The sequence below is a fragment of the Gadus macrocephalus genome, chromosome 5 (genome assembly GCF_031168955.1).
Source record: "Gadus macrocephalus chromosome 5, ASM3116895v1".
In the NCBI taxonomy this organism is placed as follows: Eukaryota; Metazoa; Chordata; class Actinopteri; order Gadiformes; family Gadidae; genus Gadus; species Gadus macrocephalus.
This window is the reverse complement of record NC_082386.1, coordinates 17,352,279-17,370,353: the sequence shown is the minus strand read 5'-3', so window position 1 is coordinate 17,370,353 and position 18,075 is coordinate 17,352,279. Positions and strand designations below refer to the sequence as shown.

General features: G+C 44.4%; 1 long non-coding RNA gene, 1 pseudogene and 1 gene segment (V, D, J or C); 1 reads left to right on the top strand and 2 right to left on the bottom strand.

The window, feature by feature from the left end:
- Positions 1-4,484: 4,484 nt before the first annotated feature.
- Positions 4,485-5,124, top strand: LOC132457472 (uncharacterized). Its single transcript, XR_009525666.1, has 2 exons — positions 4,485-4,578; positions 4,806-5,124. It is a non-coding gene; the product is annotated as an uncharacterized LOC132457472 (long non-coding RNA).
- Positions 5,125-6,438: 1,314 nt separating this feature from the next.
- LOC132457435 (M1-specific T cell receptor beta chain-like) lies at positions 6,439-17,428 on the bottom strand (annotated as a pseudogene).
- On the bottom strand, positions 13,579-15,301 carry LOC132457424 (immunoglobulin lambda variable 5-45-like). The segment is given in 1 exon segment: positions 13,579-15,301. A coding segment is annotated over 1 exon segment (354 nt).
- Positions 17,429-18,075: the final 647 nt, after the last annotated feature.

Genomic DNA, 18,075 nt, shown 5'->3' with positions numbered 1-18,075 from the left:
TCAGCGTGACTGTTGCTCCTGACTCAATAGCCACAACCATCTCAGGTGGAGATTGGTGAACCTGGTCGCTAAAGAGTGCACCTTGGGAGAAGAGAAGAACCGAAGATCAGTTTTGGAAGAAAATTCAAAAACATAACATTGTACAATGTTATGCTATCCAGTAGTCATAGTAAAGGATAGTAGCCCTACCTGAGACAACTGTAAACGTAAATATAAGCGCAAGCAATGTGATCGCCGACATAGTTGTCTCACTGTGATCATTCGAGGCTAGCTAGCGTTGGACTCTCATCTTATGAACAAAGCCCTATCAATTACATTTCCTACGTGCGATAACCTTTCGACTTGCATCGTTTTGATGGCAGTGGCTCCTGTTTCCATCTCACAACCATATCGGAACCCCCATGTGGGAGGAGCCATTTTATGTAAATTGTTAGAAGAGAGGAGGTGATGCCATCAAGTCTTCCAACCGTACAGCACTGATGATGGTGGTGACATTTGTTCTGACTCAAACACAAAACAACTAAAGAACTCCCCCCAAGTGCTTGGTATGTTTGTATTAGCTTTTCTTATCGTGTTTTTTGAGCTTTTTGAATGGTTTACAGCTGGGGACCCATCATGGGTTGGGAGAGTTTTGATGAGAAGCAAGATTGCACTGGAAAGAAATACAGCACATGATTGCTCGAAAACAACGACGAATAAAAAATTGTGTTTTAGTTAAACTTCCAAAGCTTTCAAATCCTATTTGGTGTTTTATTTGTCCTTAATGTGCAAATTAAACAATGTACAAAGTAAATAAGGTGCATAGTCAAACCGGGGAAGTGATTCCGGAAATGATTTTGTTAGAGGACCAATCACAGCCCTTGCCGTCTCCGTTGCGTCGACGTATAGGTAAAAAATATTGGATGCGCACGTAAGCTACGGAGAGGGTCTCCGACAGGCTCTCCGTGTCTACGTATGGCACTTTAACATGCGTAGCATTTGAAAAGGCCCTATCCGGGTGTTTAGTATCACCGTTGCTGTGAAAAAAAAAGCGAGCTTTGCAAACACGGCTCACGAAATTATTTCAACAACCCCTGTCTGGAAATTCAGAACTGCAAATGCCATAACCAAGTCTATTGGTGTTTTCATTGCTGCTGATCCACAGCCATTCTCCGTTGTTGACAAAAAAACAGTTTTTTAAAATGTTCCCCTTAACTATGAACTGTACCGCCCAATACCGTACCATGACTTCAAAACCGAGGTACGTACCTAACCATGACTTTTGTGTACCGTTACACCCCTAATAATGCGTCATGTCATGTTGTTTATCTTACACGGATAACCTAACCATGTGGGTTTAGTCACTTTGCTCTAGAATGGAGAGTTTCCTGTAGAGAACCAAAGGTTGTGTTTTTTGGCTCAAAAAGAAGGGTAAGATCCAGCTGATGCTGAGATGAGTTTGCTGCAGGTGCAGGGAGGTTAATCAGATGAATTATTAGATGAGGAGTTATTGTACGGTGAACCCCTAATACGCTGCATTGTGGAAACTAGCAGCACAGAAATACACAGCACTGCTCTCCACGCTGATGTTCTGTATCGTTAACCTGGCAGTTTGGTGTTGTCCAGCGCTCCCACTCATTTCAACATCCATTCCCATTTCAGGAGTTGCAAACGTTGAGTATATATACCCTAGTAACTTCAGCTGTTTATTGTTGCGTTGTTGCTTGTACCAGAGGATTGTGTTGTAGTTCTCAATGCTGTGGGAGCAGTTCAGCGTGACTGTTTCTCCTGACTTAATAGCCACAACCATATCAGGCGGAGTTTGGTGAACCTGGTCGCTAAGGGATGCACCTAGGGAGAAGAGAAGAACCGAAGATCAAATTATCTTAGAAACTGTTTTCCAACTGGAGATTTTTTTACCTAGAGTAATGTAATATTAAATTAGATTGCTAACCCTGAAAGATCGGTTTCAGTTTTAGAAGAAAATTAAAAAAACATAACATTGTAAAATATTATGTTATCCAGTAGCCATAGTAAAGGATAGTAGCCCTACCTGAGACAACTGTAGAAAATATTAGGGCAAGAAATATGATCGCCGACATATTTGTCTCACTTTGATCAGTCAATGCTAGCTAGCTTGGAACTCTCATCTTATAAACAGAGCCCTATCAAGCACATTTCCTACTTGCGATAACCTTTCAACTTGTATCGTTTTGATGGCAGTCGCTCCTGTTTCCATCTCACAACCATATCGGAACCCCCACGTGGGAGGAGCCATTTTATGTAAATTGTTAGAAGAGAGGAGGTGATGCCATCAAGTCATCCAACCATACAGCACTGATGGTGGTGACATTTGTTCTGACTCAAACACAAAACAACTAAAGAACACCCCCAAGTGCTTGGTATTTTTGTATTAACCTTTTCTTATTGTGAGCTCTTTGAATGGTTTGCAGCTGAGGACCCATCATGGGTTGGGAGAGTTTTGATGAACAGCAAGATTATACCCCCAGCAATGACACAATAAATTGTCCATGTGCACATGAATAATTGTAAATATCAGAATAATTATATACATTTTCGATTATTGTAGTAGAAATGAAAATAGTTTCAGTTAAGAAAATCGCAATCTACCCACCGAACTCCCATCAGTTTCATGGTTCGACGGCCCACACTTGGTTCACCGCGACATGGGGGGGTCTTCACGGCCCCGGGAAAGGCCGTGGTCGCCCGGCAGGGGGGCAACGCCGCCTCCCACGCGCCCCCGTCGGCCCACCTTCGGGACCGCGGCGCAGAGCGCCGGCCCGGCAGCGAGGTGACACCCCCACCCTCCACTGTGTGAGACTCCCCACCCTCCACTGAGTGAGACCCCCCACCCTCCACTGTGTGAGACCCCCACCCTCCACTGTGTGAGACTCCCCACCCTCCACTGAGTGAGACCCCCCACCCTCCACTGTGTGAGACCCCCACCCTCCACTGTGTGAGACTCCCCACCCTCCACTGAGTGAGACCCTCCACTGTGTGAGACCCCCACCCCCCACTGTGTGAGACTCCCCACCCTCCACCGTGTGAGACCCCCACCCTCCACCGTGTGAGACCCCCACCCTCCACCGTGTGAGACCCCCCACCCTCCACCGTGTGAGACCCCCACCCTCCACCGTGTGAGACCTCCACCTTCCACCGCGGTCCTGGGGGCGCGGCTTCACCCCCGCCTCCCCCCTCTCCCGCCTCCTCCTTCCCCGGCCTCCCCCCTTACCTCCACCTCTGGCTCGCTGGCGTAGCCGTCGTCCACGGGGGCCCCTGCCCTGACGGTGCCCGGGGCCCGAGGGCGTAGCGTTGGAGCTACACCCCCACATGTTTAAAGATGACCGCGTGTGTTTACTACACCGATGAAGTCTCAGCGTGTTTCCTCCCAGGCTCCCCGGCCTCATGAGGATTATTATAACCTCCATTTCTTACTTGCCATTTCTCGTAGAAATATACCTGTTTCACTACTTGAAGCTCAATGTGCACTCACACTCGCCTCCATGGGATACTTTTAATTTGTTGCCCGCTCTTAACTTCAAAAATCTTGGGTGGTCCCCGCCGGATCGCTTCACAGCAAAAACAAATATTATCTGAGTTTAGATGCAGTTTGTCTGTCCCGCCAGCAGAGGGCAGCTTTTGATACACTGAAACCAGTATCTGTGGTCTCTGTCCTGTCTATCTTTCTCAGTTTCTTCACCTGTCGCAATCTCGGGTGGTCCCCCCTCTCATCTAATGAAATGGATGCGCGCTATGCGCGGAAAACAGCAAGTCCATTCGCGGTTTAATTGTGGAGACGGCCACACGGAGATCATCCTCCACAAGACGTGATCTGTATTTATTTTTAATATATGTCAGTGCAGAGAAAGTTTGTTCGTACAGGTATGTGGAGCCAAATGGCATCAGTACGTCCATCGCAGCCTTGGACAGCTGTGGATATTCCCTCTCGACTGAAATACAGAATTTAGCAAGCGTCTTGGAATTAAAATCCATCTTTAAAGTGCGGTCACATGACAGCTCAATCAGTGCGTCCTCCATGTCAGCTGACAGATGACTGAATGGTGATTTTATCCAGTCATATTGTTCCGGAGCCGTTTTCTCAGGGAAATAGTTGTCAAAGTGTTCCAGGAGGGCTTGAAGGTGGGTAGTTATAGGCATCTTCACAATGTGAACACACTTTTATCACTCATTGACAAGATGCTTGTGTTTTCCCCTTGCAATGACATGTTAAGTCCATTCAGTCTGTCAAAAATGAAAGACAGATACGCTAGCCTTGTTAACCAGTCAGGGTCAGTCAGGTGGTGACTGACCTGACACCTGCAATTTATGCTATCGTTAATCTGTCGTAATCACCTCAGGAGGAAAATCTGTATTTTTTACAACCATGGCTGAATTTTTCTGTATTTTTTATTTATGTGATTTATGGAAATCATTCCGCGACCCACCTCTCAGCGTCTCGCGAACCCCACTTTGGGAACCCCTATTCTACGCCATAAACTCTGTTCAGAGTGTATTTGAAGACGAATACATGTTATGGACAGTCTTCCTTCTCACTGTCGCCTCATCTGTTCAGTAGAGGTTTATCACACTTTTCAAAGCATTTGTATTTTAAAGTGGGCGCTTTTCAAAGCATTGGTATTTTAAAGTGGGCGCTTTTCAAAGCATTGGTATTTTAAAGAGGGTTGCGACCCCCACTTTGGGAACCCCTATTCTCAGCCATAAACTCTGTTCAGAGTGTATTTGAAGACGAATACATGTTATGGACAACCTTCCTTCTCACCGTATCCCCCATCTGTTCAGTAGAGGTTTATCACACTTTTCAAAGCATTGGTATTTTAAAGAGGGCGCTGTATGTTTTATTCAGATTAATTAAGTTAATGTGGTAAGTGTGATTGATTCATTTTATTCCATTTGAAATACTCTGCTATCTGCTGCCCTGTACGATTTTATTTTTATTATTATATGTTGGGGCTATAATGAGACTTCACTAAATTATGTTTTTGCAGTCTAATTTAATGGCCATGCACTGCCACTTTCTTTCTTGAGAACTATCTTTTATATTTTGACTCCATGTTTCTGTTGATTTTGTAAATCTTTTATAATAAGAATCATATTTTGATAACACCTGTGGTGAGTTTATTTCAGTATTCTGGTGCACAGCAGTCAGACGTTTACCACAGGGGTCTGTGTGACACCTCCACAACGGGGGTGTGTGTGCGTGTGTGTGTGTGCGTGCGTCGATTTTATACATTCAAGTGCATTCCTGAGTGTGCTAATGCTTGCATATGAATTATGGATTTTCAAAGCATAAACACAAGTGAAAACAGGGAATAGACTTCTAAATGATGAAGAACAGTTGACTTCGAGTATTGCAACAGTGCCGGCAGATGGAGATAGTTTTGTACGCGTTTCTTTTGTTTAGTTTGAGCACTCACATTGACTTCAGCTTTCACAGTGGTGAATGAAAGCACTAAACCTTATGTTTTTTAGGAGGTTACCTTTCCCGTCACCTGTAGTTGACTTTCGTCATGTAGCAGTTGCACAACAGGTTTTCATATTCAGGTCTTCACCTCAGAAGCTCTTTTGCAAAATGCAAACGACTGCACCGGAAACAGAGGCAAGCAGCTGCCTCCAAACACCAGCCAGAAGCCCGCCGCACTGCGCGCTCACACGCACGCCCCCGGGCCGTCACCCCCGGCAACCGTCACCCCCCCGTGGAACATCCTCCGCCCGACTGCAGGCCGTTTTGCACGAGCAGGCGGCAGGTGTCTGGGTCGTGGTGGGGAGGCAGGAAGCTGCCGATCTTTGACATTTCTCGCTTGTTAGGAGGATGTGGGGCACCACATCCTGTATCACCTCCTCCTCCTCCTTCTCCATCATCAGCTCCTCTTCTGCTGGCTGTCTCGCTCTGGAGACAAGAGCATTTGTGGTTCTCTGATGTGTTTTGTTGATCATTTTCTATGTTGCCGATCATTGTGTATGTCTTGGTACGTAGTAAGGCGTCTGGTGGACCAACCCTTGAGATAATTGAGATGTGTTTATAATAATTAACTGGTTGGAGTGTTTTGGGTTTTGAGAAAGTGTTTTGGGTGATTTAGTAGGCCTACATCAGCCTGTCAAACATATATATTACAGTACATAAATATCCCTCTTCTTTGAATCGTACACAATCCTAAATCTCTTAAATGTCAGACATTTAAGAGATTAAAAGTGTGTGAAGACATTGTCTTCACACACTTTAAAATTATGAACTACATCAAGTATAATTTACTACTTTCTTCTGTTTTCATTGAGCATAGACCTTTAGCATAGAGCTTTGTCTTATACTAGTAGAATATATAAATCTACGTGATTAACTCAACGCAATAACTTTAGTTAATTCTCTCATCTCATCTCAGCAACTTTTATTACAAACTAGCGAGAACAAAACCACAGCCATTTCAACCTAATCGACTTTATTACAGAAAGAAACATTGGGTTTTATGAAAACAAATACAAATCACGCAAGAACATACATTCTAATGAGACAATAGCATCATGGATTTCAGCAAAAATTATCATCATTAAATATCCTTATAATTATTTTAGCGTCCCAATCATTTCATCAGCGATCTTCAAAGTGATGAGAAACTGAGACGAAGCGGGCTGATGCCTGGATGTAGAACACAGCGTGGCTCTCCAGAGTACAACCTAATGTGTTTATATTCTCGCATGGCATGTTTCACATCACCAAGGCAACAACGGAGAAAATGGTCAGCTGGAGCCGTCACCTCCCTTGGACTGCCCGCTGTCTCACTTCTTAGCCTGGGGGACGGGACAAGACACAAGTTGAGCCAAGGACGTCCTGACCAGACGCCCCCCTTCAGCCTTCACTCGAGTGCGGCTTCAAGGTTCGCGTTTATTTTTCACGGGCACATTGAACTGCTTGAATATCGTGCTAGCTCAACAGTGCAAACAAGTAAAAGTCAGACAGAAAATTTAACATGACAAGGACAATGTGTACATGCGTGCCATGTGCTGAATCTTAAGTATAAATGTAAAGTGGCAAATGGCAACTCACAGGGTAACCAATTGTGCACGTGAAGGTTTGAAGTAGAGATGCTAAACAGACTTGCATACAAACTATTTGGACAAAGCCAATTTTCCAAGTCAACATGCTCTAGCCTTTATGAAATATGCGTCACAGCATTGTACACCCAAAAGACTTACTTTCGTAATCACAACATTGCTATATGCTAGCTTTGCGACACACGTAAAACGTACCGTAGCATGCGAACGTCCGAGACCGAGTTTCCAGGCCAGTATCGTGACAAAGACTCCGTAGACGATGTTCTTGACGATCATTACGATGTAGGACAGTTTGGCCGTCTGGGTGACCTTAACGAATTCCTCTGTGGGCAAAACAAAGCAGAACTTCAAATTAACAGCGTGTTGGGGTTTAGGTTCAGGTACTGTTCTGTTGAGACACAGTTGGGATGAAGTGAAAACTACAGTCAATGTGGAAAGTAAATATTAAATATATCGGATTAACATTGAATAAAAGATGTGTCGTATATACATATATATATATCAGAACCGGTACCTCTGGTCTCGCCGTCTGGTTCCGTCTTGATCCATCTGACTGAAAAGATGGAGTGGGAACACGTATTATTACACTGGTTTCCTACCAATCAAATCAACGTTGGTTCGTCATTGATCCCTAGGGTCTGCAGTAACCTTTCAGTCACCAGTCAGTCACCTGTCAGTCACCAGTCAGTCACCTGTCAGTCACCAGTCAGTCACCTGTAAGTCAGCTGTCGACCTCCTACAGCTAGATGCCCTTAGAGGCCACTGCTCCTTAACAAAGTGTTATAACGATCATAAATGGTTTTTTTATTTACTGTTCAGTCATTAAGTAGACCCTTATATCCAATTTGAAGTCCAATTAGTCAACACGTATTCTATTCAAAATGAAATTGTAATGGTAAACACCGTCCCCCCATAATGGTACGGGACTCCTTAGGGTCATTTATGTTCAGGGGTGCTACTGTGTCCCCATATGGATTCTTAAACGGTCAATCATGTTCAGGGGCGCCCCTTGAACCGTGGACCCCATAAACCAGGTCTGGGGTTCTGGGACTCCTAAGGGTCATTCTGGGTGCTGTACTGTACCATCACTGCCCCCATAAACCTCCGCGGAGGTGTAGATGGTGTCTTCCCCGTTGAAGTAGCTGACATTGCAGTTGAAGATGGTGCCCTCCGTGTACCACATCCGGGCCTCCACCCGGAGCCGGCTGGTGATCTGGTATTTGTCGTCCACGCGCAGGGCGGTGTGGTCACTGGCCACGCCCTTAGTGACCGACTGGCCGTTCACAGTCCAGGACACGCCGACATGGTCCGGGTAGAAGCCCGACGCCACGCACACCAGGGTCTTCTTCAGCTGCTTCTTCCAGTCCTGGCACTCCTTCTCAGAGGGCGGCAGGACCACCACCGTGGGCAGGGAGACGTTACGACCCGGTTCTATGGGGACAGAGGGACGCCGTCAGACCGTCTGACATGCGGGGTGACCAGCCTCCGCTTTCCTTTGACCGACTTGCCTCCCATACTAGTTATGATTGTGCACATGACTGGTACACCCTGGTGGGGCCTGCATGTGGGACCGGCCCTGGCCGATAAACGTGGTACGTTGGTGTACATTAGGTGGATTAAGGAGCCTAATTGTGGCAGGGGACCCAAGTCAGATGTTAACAGAGCGAGGCCACTGCGTGTGATTCGTTACATTTACATTAACATTTAGGGCATTTAGTCCCTTATTCTTACAATAATTGCATTGCAGAAAGAAAAACAACAATATATCGCTGTTGGTACAGTAAGGATGTTCATAGAACCAAGTGCCAAGCTTTAACAATTGTTACATTACACTTTAATCCCATTGTAATCTGTTACATATTTTTTAGTTAAGTAGCTTTTTCATTAGAACTTTTTTTCCAATAATGATACATTTCCTTAATTTAGGCCTACACTTTTTTGCTAAATGACTATTAGCCTTACTAAGCAAGTAAGCCAGTGTTTGCTTTTGCTGCTTGTTAAAAAGACAATTGGCTATATTACCTATCTATTATTAATTTCTCATTTATATATCATGAAAACACTTATATTAATTTTGCTATTAGTAAATATTAACTTGGTTTCTTCATTTAAATGATTGCTTTTCCCTCCATTGTTTTTGTCAATACTAACCAACATAATTCTGTCTCTGCAAACAAGTTATTCCTTACCTAGTACTGTGAGTCGTGTGCCTCTACCAGACAGCAGGCTCGGAGTTCAGTTACAGAACAACCAGTCCATGCGAATCAATCAAACTACCACTTTAATGGTTGTGTAGCCTAGCCTACAGTAGAAACATTGTACAGTTTACTTAAAACATTTAACCTGGTTGTGTAGACCTACACAACACACTTCATCACGAATACGACTTTTAATCACCAAAATGGTCTCGGTGGACGTATTTCTCTTTTATATATATATTTACATGTATTTAACATGCGCCATTAGAGAATTAATAAGCATTACGAATTACATACGATAATTTTACTGCGTATATCCTTACCTAAAACGGTGAGTTTTGTCCCCTTTCCGAAGTATGCCTCGGACTGGGAGCACAGCCGCTCATTGAGCGGTTAAAACTTGTTGTTCTCCGGGCACCGGGCCAACATGCACCACCACAGCCTTTACAGTCTGGGAGCGGATAAAACTGACTCCAAGTCGGTGTTCTCAGGGCACTGGGCCAACACACCGCTTGGATCAAGATTTTCCTTTTATGAATCCGAATCCTAACTCATCGTTTTCGAACATTCTTTACAAATAAACAATGAATTATTTTTTTAAATATTTGATTAGATCTTTTTTTAATTTTAGCCTACCGATTAACAAAACGTCTACACCATGACTCCTACGAGATAAAGAGCTTTGGAGGACACATTTCTTACCTAAAACGGTTAATTTCGTTCCAGCTCCAAAGTAGGCTTCCGTGTATGAGCACAGAGGATTTCCACCGTAACATAACCCTGTCTCCACCTTGCCTCCACATCACCGGCTCCACCTCACCTCCACCTCGAACGGGAGAACCCTCTCCTTTAGTAGTTTATTCATTCTTATCGCTATGCGTTCAAGTGAACGCTTTACACACTAACGTCGAGTCTCAACCCTCCGCATATATTAATGAATGAATTGGTTATTTCATTTTATTTAATTCATAAAAAAATTGTCTTTCTTTCATTTGAAAACTTGGCAGTTTGCCTTTGGCTTGACGCACTATCCGACCGAAAAGGTTGGGGAGTCCGTTGAACTGCTAATTTGCACGTTTCAGGTTAATCTATATATTTCAAAAAAGTAAAAAACAAAATTCGATGTCTCACCTATAACCGTTAACCTGGTTCCTCCACCAAAGTGTGCCTCGTTAAAACCACCGGCACAGTGCACAAGAACAACCAATAAACCCAAGACCCAGCTGGGCTCACTGTTTTAATGCCTTTAACCCCTTCTCCTGAGATATCTGCTCTAAAGCGATCCTACCCCTTTTCTTTATAGAGACAGGCCTACTAACACATTATTTCCACAGATTAGTTAACCAGACTCACACAAGGTAAATGTTTCATTCACAGGTCAAGTACATTCAATGCATGCCGAAAACTGAAATAACGTTAGGACTTACCCAGAACAGTGAGTTTTGTTCCCTGGCCGAAATAGGCCTCATAATTGGCACAGTGCACCATCTTAATGGCAAGAAGTAGGTACCGTACGAAGCAGGACAACTATAGAGCTCTTTGACTGTTCCCCTTTACATTTGACCTATGTAGGCTATCTTAAATTGTAGGTCTATGTATTTTCTTTATCATTCTCTTACCCAAAACGGTCAGCTTGGTTCCTTTTCCGAAATATGCTTCACTTGAACCATCACAGTGCAGAAATGGCTGGTATAATCTGCTCAATCATTCCCCAACCGCGATACTCACACTATATGGAATGCCGGCATACGGTTTTCATGCAGAGGCTGTAACTTAAGTGTCCGTCTTAGCCTCAATTTCATATTTAGAGAACGGAATATTTACCTAAGACGGTCAGCTTGGTTCCTTTGCCAAAGAAGGCTGGTTCAGAGTTGGTCACAGTGTTATCGATTCTTCCCAAAACCCAGATCTCTCAGATCGGTCTGTATTAGAGCGACTCGGTTCTATTTGCGGTCAAACATTTGTTGTCAGCTGGTCATAGCTATGGATTTTAAGCGTGGACTTACCCAGGACCGTGAGTTTAGTCCCTTTTCCAAAGTAGGCCTCGTTTCCAGTGTCACACTGGTCTGTCTTGTACCAAAAAGCCATACAACTTTCCGAATTCATCCCCAAGGAAGACTCCACATCCCGAGATTAATTTCGTGTATGGACGAAACACGCATGCGTGCTGCGGAGTTTGATCAACTCTGGCGAATTTCACACACACACACACACACACACACACACACACACACACACACACACACACACACACACACACACACACACACACACACACACACACACACACACACACACACACACACGGAATAGATTTGCATCAGAAAAACCGGAGCAAAATCTCTTTTAACGTCTTGAATGTTCCTTATGGTTTGTATAGAGAAGCGACCGGGGAAGCCATGGCGTCGACTTTACCTCCATTGTTTGTAATTTTCCTTGAGATGGAGCGGGTTGTGCGGGGCCACAGTGCGTGTGAACGGCGGGAGGTTTTTGTACGGCGCCTCTATGGGGATGTATCACCGTGCCCCCCTGTCCCCACGGTGAAACATCATCATACAAAAACATAAGCGCTCCCCGCGGCCGCCCCGCGCGACCTCCCCATATCTCCCCCGAGCATCAGCAGCAGCAGCACGTGGTGCGGGTTGTCTTAGCTCATGCAGAAACAGCGCGAGCGGCTGTACCCCGCACGTGCTGATCTGCACGAGCTAAGAAAAGCCGCGGTTGCCAGGAAAAGCAGGCGCGAGGCATCAGATGAAAACTTCTCTTTGTGTTCTGTTGTGTGTTTGTTTGTGTTACCTTTGTTGTGGATGATGACACGGTGGATGTGGACACCTTTGGTTACTCCTCTCTCCACCTGCCGCCTTTTTATAGCAGACTTCGTCATGGTGACGTGGTCTGTCGCACGCACACACGCACGCAATTTAGAATAAAATTATTGTTTTCATTTTTGTTTATTTAACCCCGGCAAACACATTGAGGGAAAATCCTTCTTGTGCAACGGTGCCGAGGGTAATATAAAAAATAAAGTAAATAATATAATAAAGTAGACAATAGAGTGGCGAAGTCACGCCCCTTCCGGTAGGGCTCATGGGACCTATGAGATCGAAAAATATGAATGGGTTTCAATGGAGAGAAAATAATTATTTTCTGGTCCCAGTCTTTATATGCCCTGGATTACACATATGTTGTTTATGGATTTAAATGATAATTTTTCATGCAAAGAAAACTAAAAATGTTCGTGAAGAAGTTTGATAATTTTAGGTTTTATGTGAGGCCGCTTTGTGAACTAGGCCTACAGCTCTTCGCTGCTCTCGACGCATATGATATACGTCTCCACACCCGCCCTTGGAACTCGGCACAGAGATGGCGATCTCTCTGCCCCACTTCACCGCTTTTTCCAAGGGGAGGATAAAAGCATCGAAAGAGGTGAAAACCATTATAAATCGGGGCACGTGCAGAGTTTCAGTTATGCCGATGGGAAGATTGTCGGTCTTCTCCACGCCAGTCGCAGGGAGCGTGACGTCACATACGAGCCGTGTAGTCTTTCTCGTTGTGTTTTCTCTACAGCCTTTATCTGAACAATTGCACAATAAACGGTCGAACTCTTTGCATGAAAAATTATCCTTTAAATCCACAAACAACATATGTGTAATCCAGGGCATATAAAGACCGGGACCAGAAAATAATTATTTTCTCTCCATTGACACCCATTCATATTTTTCGATCTCATAGGTCCCATGAGCCCTACCGGAAGAGGCGTGACTTCGCCACTCTATACAATGGATATAAAAACATCAGCAATTTACAGTCAATGCAGGAGTATTCTGTTGGAAGGGAGATGAGATTAATTAATTCTCTCAGTGAAACACAAGCACACAACATCAAGTATTTTTGGAGCTTATTCCAAATGGAAGGTGCTTTGTCTATAGTCTGTCTTCCCTAATTCAGTGTTTACATGGGGCTGACATAAGGGAATTAAAAAAGTTTGCGAAAAGGCACTTACTTTGAGTGAGAAACAAGGAAAAAAGTTTGTTAAAATGACCTTCCCCTAAAATAATCATATCAAAGAATGATGACTTCAGTTGTGCTTTAATTTTGTGTCTTTATCGTCATTAAAGATTAAGGACGTTGTTTACAGGCATGTGCTGGATTCGCCGTGGTGACATATTCCTTTGGATTTTGTTACCTTTCAATTCTGAAACAGTCTTCTGTACTAGTCACGTGTCACACGCTGTGTCTGCCACAGAGGTCAGTGTTTGACACTTAAAATGACCCTTTCTCCGCCAAATGCTTCAATTCTATTATTTTGGAGGAGCAAGTCTAAAAATCGTAAAATGTAATTAATCTTGACCGTGCTTCATCTTCCTCACAGTCTTCTTTCTTGCCTCATCACCTAACCTTCCTGATCTTATCCTCCCCTCAACATACTTTATCTTGGCATTCTTGGCAAGCTTATCTTATCACACCTCCTGTACCCTAACCTAATTGGACCTTACTTGTCAGTATCATATTTCAGAATTAATTATTCCAACAGCAATTCTTCCTTGTGGGGACATAATGCCAGGATAAAGTATATGAGTGGGGGGCCTAGCCCCAAGGAAGCTACAGAGGCATAGGAAGAATAAAGAAAAAGTGGAGCAGAGTAAAAATTGTAATATCGTAGATGTTCATTCTGCTGCGTTTTAGGGTGACCTGGTGGAGATTGTACATTTATTCTGGAGTGCAGATAAAAAATTAAATAGATAGATAAATCTATCTATCTATCCAACACATTTTATATTGTTAACAGTTTATTGTCAGAAAAGCACAGACCTTTTGTAACAGTGTAACCTCATTATCTCCCCACCACTGGGTTCATTCCCTCATGGTGGCCTAGCGGTGGTGGAGCCATCATTTGAGTCATCCTAATCCTCATGGTGCGCCTTGTCCCCTGCTGGGGTTAAGCTACCTTCCCAGGGGACTGCCGTGACATAACGCCGCAGGCACCATATTCTCAAGGCCTGTTCTTTATCTCTTTGGTTGTAGGCCTGTAGGTTCTAAGTCTGTCCGTTTTCTTCTTCTTTTTTCTTGTCTTGTGACGTGACGACGTCAGCCAAGTCACTGATGATTATGATGTCTTCTTTGCTTTTCAATGGGATGTCCTCCTCACTTGTTGCTTAGAGTCAAGAGCTAATGTTCGTATCGCAACCACAGCCTGTACGATGTGTGTATAGTTATATTAGTTCTTGTGTTTATAGTTCCTTTAGGCCTGTTAACATCGGCCCATGGACAACAGATGCAAAATAGCCATTTTGGCTAATTCTGGTAAATTTTTCATGTTTATTAATTTGCACTGTCCATGTGTAACTAAACCTTCAATAATAAATAATGATAACAACTGCACTGTTTTGAGAACGCCTGCATAGCTTGCATATTCACCAATCAAACCGCCGGCCTGACAGTTGGCTATCTCGACTTCTATCAAAACCACGAGGTCTCACGGCACCCTCGACATCTGTGATACCCGCTCCTCCACAGCGCTATGAACGTAGCCCAGCGACGGTATGTGTACGCCTGCTGCACCCAGGCGTGTCGCGGTGATAGGCTGCGCAGTAGAACGTCCCGCTGTCGTTCACCTGCAACTCGCTTATTCCCAGCGAGAAGCGGTTCTGGTTTGTGTCCAGAGTGGCTTTGAAGCGACCCCGACTGGTGTCGTATTCTTTGATGATGAACTCGATGGGATCACCGTAGACGTGCTGTCGGTACCAGAGCATGGTGTAGCTCGACATGTCGGACGCCAGACTGCAAGTGAGCGTGATGGCAGCGCCCGGCTGGAGGGTCAGATCCCCGGGTTGAACGGGCACCGGGACGGCAGCCAGACCTGCATTGGTCATGATGGGGCTCTCTCGTTAGTTATTCATTCACACATAAAAAAGGATGGAATCCAGTACAAGCCTGTGTCTCCTATGTACTATTGAGGGTGAGTAAGAAAGTATTTCAAAACAAAAACATTCAATGGAATTCTCCATTATGATGTCTATCCCTTCAATGACAAAACTCACCTAAAAAGAATAAACTAACAGATGAAAAGCTGTGACTAGCATGCTGCCGATATGGCTGACGGCAGCAGAGTGAGGCCACACCTTACTCGGTTCAACATATGAGGCACGACCGCCACCACTGAGGCTGTAGGAAATACTCCTTCAATGAGGCAGAATGCCCAGACCAGGGGTTCTCACCCTGGTCATCTCATGTCCATGCCCGTAGCCAGCTAGGAGTTCACCGCAATTCGGTAGACGTAAAAAATAAATTAGAAATACTAAGTACAGCTGTATACAAAATCAGCGGTTGAGAACTTCTCCGACATGACATGAGAAAATGCTTAATTCTGTTGAGACTTGTCACTTTGTGTCCGCCATGTGTGACATTTGTTTGTGCTTGTGCGTGCCCCCCCCCCCTCCACATAACTGAACCCCTGCAACTGAAGCCAGGACCTCACTATTTTTCTAACCCTGGCTACGCCTCTGAGGGATATGGCTATTGGCCTTCTTTGAGATTTAAAGCAATATTTCCAAGTGTAAAAGTGTGTAACATTTCAAATTCTATTTGGTTTCGATTTGTTGCTAGACTTTTTTCGTCTGATAGGTTCATAATAAATGGGACATAAATTGAGCGAGGCAGGCTCCTTAGCATATGGGGGTAGAGGGGTTATGGTAAGGAGTTAGGAGGGGGCTAGAGGAAGGGTCAAAGTTCAGAGAGATGACCCTGGACCACCAGCCTACCACGGCTGACCCAACACCAGATCCATGGATCTCAACACAGGGAAGAAACAAAGACAAATGGCACCGTGCAGAAACCCCACAAAGACCAGACCAGGAGCAGAGAACCAGTCCAGAACCAGAAGCCAACATCAGGACCAAAGCCCAAGGCCATGATGACACAGGAACCAGAGGTGAACCCACCTCCCTGGGGTGCAGAAGTAGGGGTCCTCTCCTCTAAAAGACATCCTCTCCTCCAAATTGTTTTCAGACAGACACACAGACCCTCCTACAGAACAAGTCGTTTTCTTGGAGAACAAGACACACCCTCCCTAGTACTGCTCATCATCAAAGGGGAAAGAGCAGTCGGGCTGCGTTTTAATTTCTCAGGGTGTTTTGGCAAGGGAGCTGTATCATACCACATCACTGTGTACTGGCAGCGCAGAAATACACTGCCGAGTCGGATACCGCTGCCTCTGTAAGAACCAGCGTTCCTTGAAGGACGCTTTCTCTTGTAATCTTGAACTGCTCTTCAAACCGATCCTCGTAGTTCTGAGTGGGCGACTCGTAACCAAACCCAATGAGAGTCAGGGATGGGCTTCTGTCTTTGCGTTGGTACCAGTACATTAATGGATAACTGCTGTCGTCATGGCTGCAGTCAATCTGGATCCCTTTGGCACCTTTTCTGACTATTTTAGCGGATGATTGCTTAAAGATAACACTTTGAACTTCATCTGCGAACGGAAAATTGTTATTGTTATTTTATTAGCTAACAAAAATTTAAATAAGTAAAACGCAATTTGAAAATGTATTGCTTTTCAGTTGACAGTTGAATTATTGTATACCGAAATAAGTCTTACGTGTAAAACAGACAAAAATAATCCCAAGGCTGCATATAAATTGACACATACTGCACAGTCCTCCAAGAGATCTTAAAAGACAATATTCTTTGTTATTGTAGTTCAACTCTTGTCATATATCGTTCATAATCCTCAGTGTCGCTGATCATGCTATGCTATGTTTCACCAGGGTACGCTATGCACACAAACACAAATCGATCTTTCTACTCTTTGGCCCTGCTCTAGTCTCCTCCTTCCTCGACCGGCTTCACATGTACTGAAACCTGCCTCGCTCAAAGACGCTTGTTCTGACCAGAATGATGTGTACATAGCAGACTCAATCAATCCAGGTGTAGACGTATACATTATTTATATTGACTTGATCCTTGCATTTCTTCTTAGTAGTCAAAGACAACAGTATTCAAAGTCATATTTCGATTTTAAAGAGACAGAAGTGGCCAATGGAAAATCGATACAGTGAACAAAACAGATAAGGAGTCGTACAGTCTGGATTTGACACGAGGGACTAGCGTTAGCTGCTTGTGTTTGAGCTTTGATGAAAGGACAGATCGGTTTTGAGTGAGCGACTCACATCAAACCACATCACTGTGTACTGGCAGCGCAGAAATACTCCCCAGAGTCGTTTGCCTCTGCCTTTGGACGTACCAGCGCTCCTTTCAGTCGGCTCTCCCTCGTCAACTCAAATTTAACTTTGAACACTTCTTCGTAGTTGGGGTCATTGGGATAGTAGCTGTAGCCTATTAGACTCAAAGTGTTGCTCTCTGGTCTTCGCTGGTACCATAACATGAGATCGAGAGCCTCGTCGTCGTGTTGACACTTAATCTCTGCCCGGGTGTTTTCCTGAAGTATTATGGGATGGGATGGCTGAAATGTCACACAGTCTAACACACCTGTGAACAGAAAAGCAGAGGGACAGAAGTCCAAGACAAAACCATAGACTAATGATTGACATTTGATATTAGTAAATAGCATTGGAGGCAGACTTATGAGAGAGATTATACCCAGAAGTCGAAACAAAGTCAGGAGAACACCAACGACTGCAAAAGACATCCTGTCCTCCATGTTGTTTTCAGAAAGACATACAGACCATCCTTCGGATCAAGTCTGTTTCATGAAGACTAAGACACACCCTCCCCTGCCTAGTACTGTTAATCATCGACTCGATACACAGAGGAGCGTTTTAGTGCGCACCCGGTTCAAAACCACATCACT